This window comes from Tupaia chinensis, unplaced genomic scaffold (assembly GCF_000334495.1).
Source record: "Tupaia chinensis unplaced genomic scaffold, TupChi_1.0 Scaffold144110_1, whole genome shotgun sequence".
In the NCBI taxonomy this organism is placed as follows: domain Eukaryota; kingdom Metazoa; phylum Chordata; class Mammalia; order Scandentia; family Tupaiidae; genus Tupaia; species Tupaia belangeri.
In genome coordinates this window covers 263,868-274,135 of record NW_006203965.1, presented here as the reverse complement: position 1 = coordinate 274,135, position 10,268 = coordinate 263,868, and the positions used below count along the sequence as shown (strand labels likewise).

Sequence of the window (10,268 nt, the reverse complement as noted above, 5' to 3'; positions counted from 1 at the left end):
CAGGAATATGGACAGTGTCTTGGTGGGCACTAACTCCAGTACTGAACAGCCCATCTCATTCTACCTCACTGGGATTCCTGGCTATGAGAATGTCCATCACCTCATCTCCATCCCCTTTTGCGTTCTCTATCTGATTGCAATAGTGGGCAACTGCACCATCCTTCACATCATCCGTACCAATAAGAGTCTCCATGAACCCATGTACTATTTCTTGGCTATATTGTCCCTCACTGACATGGGCATGTCCATCTCCACCTTGCCCACAGTACTGAAAATCTTCTGGTTTGATGCTAGGGAGATTGAAGTAAATGCTTGTGTAGTCCAGATGTATTTTATTCACACATTCTCTCTGATAGAGTCATCTGTACTGCTAGCTATGGCCTTTGATCGATATGTTGCCATATGTGATCCTTTGAGATATTCGAGCAAACTCACCCCACAACGCATTATTTATATAGGTGTTTTCATTGTCATCAGGTGCTCTATTGTCCTCCCTGTTATTGTTGTTCGTATTCCCACGTTTTCCTTCTGTCGCTCCCATGTTCTCTCTCACTCTTACTGCTTGCATCAAGATGTTATCAGGTTGGCCTGTGCTGACATATCTTTCAACATTTTGTATGGTCTATTCGTTGTAGCATTTTATTGGGGTGTAGATTCTCTGGGAATCTTTTTATCATATGCCTTCATCCTCCGCTCTGTCCTAGGTATTGCATCTCAAGAAGGAAAGCTCAAGGCTCTCAACACATGTGCCTCCCATATTTGTGCTGTGCTCATTCTGTATGTGCCAATGATAGGGCTATCTTTGGTCCATCGTTTTGCAAAACACTCTTCACCTATTATCCATATAACCATGGCCAATATTTATTTATTAGTTCCCCCAGTACTCAACCCAATTATTTATAGCATCAAGACAAAGCATATTCGACAAGGGTTCCTAAAGATATTGTTACCCAAAAGGATTGGGCTTGCTCATACTTAGAAGGTATAAAAATTCCCGTGGTTTTGACCTTTGCATCCATGGCTTTCATTCTGGAGAACCTCTGCTTAGAAACTGTTGGTCATATTTGGCACATAATCATTTCAAGATGCATCATAAACTCAATTTGTCTCTTTATGGAATATATTCAATCATTTCTGTCATTATTTTCTATGTTTAAGATATTTCAGAATTCTGATACTGGGAGATTTAGTAAGATGAAATTTATTTCATGCAAATAATTTATGGATCTACTTTTCCATTCAGGTTGAAAGTGTAGTCCAATTTTGCATGTTAAAACCAAGACTTAGAAAAGTTACCTTACTGTTCAAAGATAACAGTGATAAATTGTAGTAGAACTGAAATTGATAATTAAGTAATTTTTCTTTTCGTTGGGGCAAAGTAGACTTCTTATTTTGAACCAAATCATAGTTGAATGGTTGAGTCTAGAGATGAAATAAATGAAAAGATTCCATTTCTTTTGTCTCTTTGTTTCTTCTTCTTTTTTAAAAATATTTATTTCATTGTCTTTTATACAATCACATTATTTAGCTTACAAAGTGAATATTTCAACATGTGAACATTTCTCCCTAGTCCAGTTGTTAAAACTGTAGAATATCTTCAACAGATATTACCATATTTCTTTGTCCCATTAATGCTTTGCCTCACCATTTTTCTTCTAAATGTCCATTCTCAGATCCTACTCTTTCACACACACAGATGAATGGATCAAAAAACTGTGGCACATATACTCTATGGAATATTATTCAGCCATAAAAAAAAATCAGCAAAACCCTTGCTTTTGACAGAAAGTGGATGAATATGGAAGATTTACTGCTGACTGAAGCAAGCCAAGCTATGAAGGAGAGGCATTGTATGTCTCCACTTAATATATACTGAGTGTCTTCCTTTTTAATTGTCAGAGAGCACGTGCACTTGCCAGTGAGAGAAAAAGAGAGAAAGTATAAAGCACTCTCCCAACTGGGTGTGGTTACACTACAACCCCTTTTCCCCCATCTCTCCATCCCATCAGAGGGACATGCACACACACACACATGCCTGATATGTTTTGTAAGCTACCAGATATGAAACTCAAACTGCATGATCAGTCATATGGAGTCCAGTTCTCTTAACTACTAAGCCACTGGGCTGGACTGGTTCCTTTGTGTCTGTCAGAATGAAATCAGAAAAAGAAAACTCAGGCAGTGGTTGCACAATTAATTTTATCCAATGACAAAAACTCATAAAAATAATCAAGACTCTACATCAAAGAGACTGTATACCCATCATGAAGTGGGGTAACAAAATATTGGGTTGTTGGAAAAGTCGTGACATATTTGTTATGAGTAATTCCTTGGTTAGTACACATTCTCTACTGGATAAAATGTTTCATGTGCTTAACTATAAGTAGAAACATATGGAGAAAGTTAAAAAATAATAATAAATTGCACCATCAAATGTATTCGAATAAGGGTTTCATTCAATTCCTCAAGAAATAAGGACAAAAAAAAGAGAGAAATTAGGTTTCAGTACTGCAACCTAACATAAACATTTTGTTAGTATATAGAAACCAGACCAAGTTAATTAGAAAGGAAATTAAACAGATCATGTTCATACAGTTATTACTGTAAATCACTCAGAACTTTTCTTAAGTTTATTTTTATTGGAAGACAAAAATAAACATGTTTTATATAAAATTTTAGGTTGAATGACTTGAAAAGATAAAAGAATGTAGAAAATAAAGAAAAGAGCTATACAGAGCAATGGTTAAAAGTTATTTGGAAAGGCCAGCAGGTGATTTAGTGGTTAAGGCATTGGACTTCCACATGTCCGACCACTGTTTTAGTCCTGAACCTGGTGGCTAGGAGCTTATGCTGGACGCATGTGCGTACATGCTCAGAGTCCTGATAGGAGAATGGAGAAGGGATTGCAGCGTGGCCAAACCCCCAGGGGGTGATTTCTCATTTTCTCTTTGTTCCTATCTCCCCAGTGATCACGTGCCCTATAGCAAAAAACTCTCAATAAATAAGTCATTTAGAAAATGTGCTTATTTTAGGAAACAGAATAATAAAATAGAAAACACACCTTGCAGTCTTTCTTTCTCTCTTTCTTTTTGACAGAGATTTTTGCTGGAGAGACAGAGATGGAGAGACAGAAAGCAAGAAATCACCCCTCCACATCCCCCAGGTTGATCGCCACACCACAATCCTTTTTCTTCGGGAACTCCCACGGTGCACTTGTTTTTTTTTTTTGTTTGTTTGCTTAATGTTGTTCTATTGGTCACATAGGCTTTCTTCCTTTTTAATTCAATTTCTTTCTTTTTTTCTTTTTTTATAAATGCCAGAATGTCCATGCACATGAATTAGAGATGGGAGGAGAGCACCCCTCAGTGGAGCCTGGTCACACTACAATCTTTTCTCCTCCAATTTTCCATCCATTGGAATCCTTATATACCAGGGCCAGAATTGCAACCATAATTAGCCTGTGGGAGCTGGCTTTCCCTTCATAGCACTTAAGTGCTGAGTTGTAGAGCCACCACTGTTTTTCTGTTTAAACCTTGCTATTTCCAATGACCTGTCTTCAAGTTCAGAAATTATTTCTTCTACTTGATCAAGTCTGATACTGAAGCTATAAACTGCATTTTTTCTGTCATTGAATTCTTCAACTGAAAGATTTTTAAAGTCTATTCATATATTTTATAAGAGAGTGAAAAAACAAAAGCTCCAACAAGATTCTGCATACTGTGAGCTCCTAATGCATGCACATAGAAGTGCACAAATAAGGCAAATCAACTTCTGAAGAATGATAATGAAAACTTAATAACTTGGGTGGTGAGAAATTTTCATTTTATAAGCAAAGATGATGCTAATATGTAAGCAAAGATGATGCTAATATGTAACAGTCTGTACCAACTCCAATAAAACTAGTTATGGTCTCAGGACATCCCAGAGTAAGTTGTGAAGAGCTGTCCTTGGGCAGTGAAAAGGAGTGCCTTGATAAAATAATACTTTTTAGCTTTGGTCATAAGTGTGTGAATAGGAAGCATGTGCATCAGAATTATCTTGTCCTCACTGTAAAGAATAATTATGACAGTTATCTCTGCAATTTAGGAATGCAGTATTACTTTTGGCTTTCTAATTTGTATGTAGAAGTTATTCTTGTGGTTTCCCCTTGGTTTTGTCTTCCATATTTGCCCTCTCTTCATAGGTCAGGGAAGCAGTGTGAGGATCCTGAGACTAGTTGAGGACATCTGTTCAAGTTATGGTTTCATACCTGGCCATGGTGCTGGTGCATGTTGTAGAGACACTACTGTGTGATGCTGGAGACTGTGGGAAGTCTGCCCAACACACTGGCACACATGCATGTGCACCTGTGATCCTGGCTGACTGTAGGGCTTGGGGAAGAATTGTTGAGTAAAGATCCACTTAAGGGTTAGCTCTTTATTTCTGTCTCTTTTACAAGAAATAGATAAACTTTTATGAAAATATTGATTCAAATCATATTGGGGGAATAACCAGAGGATGGGAGCCCTCTAAAATCACATCATATGTACTCTTTGCTACTAGAAATAAAATCATTAGTGCCTTCAAATTCAATCTGATTAGAGGATCAATTTTAGAAACCTCAGAATCAAGGTAATAAATGAATCCTAAAGAGTCTGGTCATTTATTCCACTATTCCTCCCCAAAATATGTATCAGCATTCTCAAGAAAGAACAGAATCAACAGGATATGTGTGTATGCGTGGGTACATGTATAATATGTGTGTGTATATACACACATATATATACACATATAGAACGTGACATTTATGTTTTATTTATGTGTATAAATATGTATATATATATACATATATACATATTACTTTTGGTTTTCTATTTTGTATGTAGAAGTTATTCTTGTGGTTTCCTCTTGGTTTTCTCTATCATATTTGCCAGAATTATGTATGTATACATACATATACACATTTATAGGTATGTATGAAGTATGTGAGTACATAGATATAGATATATATATACAGAGAAAGATTGGGAAATTATATGATTTGCAGAGATATCAAACCATAATCTGCAGGGTACTTTGAAAGATTGGGGGTTTGGAACAGACTTAGTGTTATAGTCATAAATTCAGAGAAAATCTAGTCTCTGAATTTTTATTTAAGGATTATTTATTTAATTCCATTTATTATTATTATTATTATTTAAATTTGAGAGAGAGAGAGAAAGGGAAACTAGGACATCAAACCGCCAGCCAGATCCGAAACTTGAACTATGGTCAGTTATTTGGAAATCCAGGGTCCTTAACCACCACATCACCTGTCATCCAGACTCTGAATTTTTTAATCCTTGGGGGACCTCAGTCTTTATATTGTAAGTTCTTCAGTGGATTGGATAATTCTAACCCAAAGTAGTAAGTCATCTCCTTTGCCTAAAATTTACTGGTGTAGATTGTTGACTAACCATCTTCATTACAGTTTTTACTCCATTTATTCCAAGTTTACTCAACATTTTTAAGGCCCATTAAAGGAAAAGGCAAAACTAATATTCAATAAAAAACAAACAAACAAAAAATAAAACACAAGCACAAATAATGACTCCATTTTTTGTCATTATGATCCAAAATATTATTCCCTAGGAGCCTGCTAGAAGAAGGCAGTTTGTCAACTTCATATTGCAATAAGCGTATTTCTGGTCTAATTTGGCAAGTGAGTAAATTACTAAACCTCTGGAGCTAAAAGAATGGCCTACTTTTAAAATATCCCCAGACAGGGCTGATCCCATAGCCTAGTGACTAAGGGAGCTGGATCTCACATGGCCAACCACATTTCTAACCCAACCTGAGAAGCTTCAAAAACACTCCTGAAGAGAGTGTGTGTGGGGTGTGTGTGTGTGTCCCCAAATCTCAACAGGCTGGAGAAATGGAGCAGAAAAAATTGTGACATGGCCAAGTCCCTTTGCAGGTGCTTTCAACTCCCTCTCTCTCTGTCTTCAGATTGTTGGGAAGGAAAACACTGTGTTATGGATAATATCCTATGAAACTGGGTGTTTTTTGAACCACTCACTAATGATATGGAATACACATTATCATGGATGTTAGTGTCAGTCTCTACGCAGAAGTAGAGTAAACCACGATGTCTCAACAGAAGAAACTTAGACAACTTTGTCATTGAAAAATGATATTCTAATTTCATTCAAAACTTTAGGTTACTATGAAATATTGGGCAACAGGAGTATCATCATTAAGTGGTTGCATTAATAATAGTAGCCCTTCCTCCCAGTTAGACTTTGACAAATGACAGAGGACAGAAAAGATAATTATTTGTCTTTTATACATCTAAAAAATCTACATCTCTTACATTCTCTTGATCTCTCTCTAATGAGCTCAGAATCAGCTTATTCTCAATTTAACCCGAGAGCAAATGTTTTTTAGTTTATTTCACTGGGTGACACTTTTCTTCTAAAATTCAGATAATTTTCTGACCTCTTCTATGTTCCAGGTCTGAGAACAACTTCTCCTAATAAAGAAACCTGAGGTTCAAAAGGACAGTGATTCTCTGGGGATATAGGAAGGATGATTGTGCTGTGGGATTAGACCAGGCTTTGAGAAATGTCTTGTGAATATTTTATTAGTATCTGTGTGTGATGTAAATTTTAGAGGAAACAAGTTGCTATAAGCAGCCTGTCCACATGCCTGAGCAGTCAGTCCTCAGTGCTCTCCAGGTAAGTGGAAGTGGATAATGAGGCTATGGTGGTGGTTTAATTTAGGAAAAGTTGACAGAATGTGGGTTTAAAATCTTGCTTTACTCAATTTTTTTGTCCATGTTTTCTCTGTAATTTTTCTGATTTCTTATAATATTCCAAAAAAAAGAATGAGGAGCTAGGTTAACTTGAAGCTAAACTATTTTCTTTGACAAATAAATAATACCTTGCAATTTTGGTTCCTCTATAATCAATGATGTACAGTAGGTTGTACATAAGTTTTCAGAATTCTAGTTGATTGGGCCCCAATTTATTCTAGATTCTACTGTTTCCTGATTTATCAAAAATAAAAAAGGGTAATTTGGAGACAGCATTTTTCGAAATGTCTCAGGTGTCTGAACAATGTAGAAAGTAAGAGAATGACAGGAGATTGAAAGATTTAGCATCTGCTCTTTTGGATCAGGAGCTCAGTCTTGTCTCTGTCAGGGCAATAGATGCCTTAGCCTTCTTTCTGTCCCCTTTCCACATGGTTTGTTTCCTTTTCCAGTCATTCAGTAGAAATGAGACAAATCCTTATGTGATAATGGTTAGGGTGTTCTAAAATGTGAAGTGTCAGGACCAGCAGGTGGCATGATGGGTAAGCCATTGGACTACCACATGACCAAGCATGGTTTGAATCTCAAAGCAGTGGCTTGAGAAATCATGTCAGGTGCATGTGCATGCATGTACAAAATCCCAAGAGGAGAATGGAGTAGAAGGGGCTGTGACATGGACATCCCATCCCCTCTTGGGATGATTTCTCACTTTTCTTTTGTCTATCTCTCTCCAGCAAACACAAACACACTATAGGAAAAAAAATATATATATAGAAGAAAAAAAAAGTAAACGATCATCAAACTCATCCCCTATTGTAGAAACTGAATTTAAGAAAATTTGAACCATGTCTTCTCTTCTTTAAATTCCTATGTACTCACAAAGCTTATAAAGGAGTAAATATTGCTTTCTTAAATTATATGATCTTTTTAACTTAAAATTTTTTTTGTTCCTAGAACTATATTCTTCTTTATTTCTTTCTTTAAAAGGTTTTCATTATCTTGGGTTTTGTCTCTCTCTAATATTCCACAGTCTGTTTCTGCTTTGAAAATACCAGGCTTTCTATAACCTACCCAATATTGAGCATTTAAATTACATTAGACATTGGTATAGTTCTTACATTGTGTCACTTCACACTGAGATTAATGAATTTAAGGTCCATACTTTACAGATGAGTAAACTGCATATAGGAACTTAAGCAAGATTCCATAAAGTGTCATCCAGGATTGGTAGCCTGGTCATCTTTCTGATTTTTGCACCCTAGATTCTAATCATTTACTGAATACTAGGCAAGTGATTTCATAAGGTTTTATCATCAAGCAAGTGCAGGTAAATATAATATTTATTTTTGCCTGTACACTATCAGGTAATTATTGACTTATTAAGGAAATACATACAGTCTTAGCTTGTAAGATCTCTTTCATGTCCCACTCCTATAATTCTGGTAACTTACATTCCTAACTATCTGAAATGTAGTATTTCACATTTTTCCCACCACATAACCCCAAATACCACATATATACATCAAAGAAAAAAATAAAACAGTTTGCTGTTTTAATCCATCATTAAGGTATTCTGACCACGTTCCTTTCCTTAGTTTTGTTACCAGATCACAGGCAAAGAGATCTCTGTGTCTTTTCACCATTTTTTTCTTTCATATCAAAATCGTAGAACAAAAAAACTGTTTATATACCTGCACATACATTTCATGTGAAAATGAAGTATTTAATTATCTGTTATTTGTTTAAGAAATTGATAACCAAAGAAACAGAAGTGAACTCTTTTTCTTTTCTGTACATAAAGGGCTTCCTTTTCCAGGGTGTATGAATGTGACTAGCTCAGATGAAATATTCTTATGGGAGAGACTGGAATTAGTGTTTGGGTTTGGACAGATTGGAGAAGAATTTGAAATGGTTCAAAATCTAGACAGTGATTAATGAAACCAACTAAAGGGAGATGAAGATTTTGTTCAATGGATTTAAGCCCTATACTGATAAGAAGAATATTAGTCAAAATCTGGAAAGATAGTAGAGCCAGGAAGGTATTAAAGGTGGGCATTCTATTCAAAGGATCTTCAGGATTCAAACTACAGCTAATTACTCATAGTATACTGTAAAGTTATCTAAAAGGGAGAGTAGGGAATCCATATTGCAAAGCAGAATATGCATATGCATTCTTACCCAGAGCTCAAGGAGTCTAGTGACCCACTGGCCTGTAGCCTCTGAACACACACACACACACACACACATACACACACACACAAATCCATTTTCAGTGTATGTTTAGTCAGGTTCTGCATTTGACTACATAGTACTCCTTTTTTGGTAATTTAATGCATTTGTATTCTTCCTCTTTTTTTTTCTTCTTTTTTTTTCAATCATGTAAACTCTGATAAAAAAAAAAATCACCCCTTCATTCTGTTTTGTATGCTTGTTCTTAGCCAGAAGTAAAGAAGAAAGTATATTCCACATTTCTTATTCCACTCAACAAATCCACCTATTGTAAATTGGCTTAAGTCTACTTAAAGAACCAATCTTCCCTGCTATCTCTGAAAGAAGATTCTCCTGTTCAGATTCCTCTGAAGGTTCCATTGTGTGTTCTGGGAAAAAGCAGATTATTGAATATTTTAATGAAAGAAGGAGATAACATAAGACTGTCCTCTAAGCAAACCCCATTTGAGAGCTAATGTCAATGACTCATGTAAATAACTTATTAATGTCTCTGTATTGACCGACAGGCATGGCATTCCCTTTTCAAAAAAGCAATGTAATACACTGTAAAATTATATGTAACCCAATGTAATATAAAGATTATTATGGTGATAATAATAATAATAATAAAAAGAACAACTAATGGGCAAAATAAAGTTGCAAGTAAACCAAACTTTTTGCCAAAAAAAAAAAAATAACTTATGACCTCACACCAGTAGTGATGCTCATTGGAAAGGCACTCACAGGGTTATGCACTAATGCACACAGGGCAACAGAAAGATTTTTTTTCTGGGACACTGAGGCTTCCAGAAGAATATCTAAGTGTGGTAAAATTGGGCTGGCTTCTAGAAGTAAATAAGTGAGGAACAATAATGGTATTTCAGGTAAACTAATCGAGCAGTCTTAAAGATGCAATCAGTACTCTTGGTGGTATACTCTCCATTTCCACAGGAGTTAAGCGATACATCCTGAGACTTTCACGCATATATATTATCACTTGCATGACTCCAGTTAAGTTTTACATGTTTGGTTGTTTTCTCTATCTTGACATGTATTGTAGAACCTCAGGATAATCAGGCCAAACTGCTGTCCACAGCATAGAAATTATTAGCTCAATGCACAATATACTTGCATAATAGTGGTGGAATGATTGTGAGGACTGAGATCTTTCATTTTCTATCCTACATCTTTTCTGCAGGTATCAGAATTGGAGGTGAGAAGACAGGATATTAACATCTATGACACCCATCAATGTGTCATACTTGAACCCCAGAACTGTGACCTTGATTGG

The 10,268-nt window shown here is 35.9% G+C and overlaps 1 protein-coding gene and 1 pseudogene across 1 annotated transcript; both read left to right on the top strand.

Moving 5' to 3' along the window:
• Positions 1 to 7: 7 nt before the first annotated feature.
• On the top strand, positions 8 to 979 carry LOC102498078 (olfactory receptor 51G1). Its single transcript, XM_006165964.1, has one exon. The coding sequence runs from the start codon at positions 8 to 10 to the stop codon at positions 977 to 979; it is 972 nt and encodes a 323-aa protein (XP_006166026.1).
• Positions 980 to 10,209: 9,230 nt separating this feature from the next.
• The window catches only part of LOC102497676 (olfactory receptor 52A1-like), a 935-nt pseudogene continuing 876 nt past the window's right edge, over positions 10,210 to 10,268 (top strand).

Bases quoted from the DNA above. Each gene is read 5' to 3' on its own strand.
- LOC102498078 (XM_006165964.1), top strand. From the start codon at position 8: ATGGACAGTGTCTTGGTGGGCACTAACTCCAGTACTGAACAGCCCATC.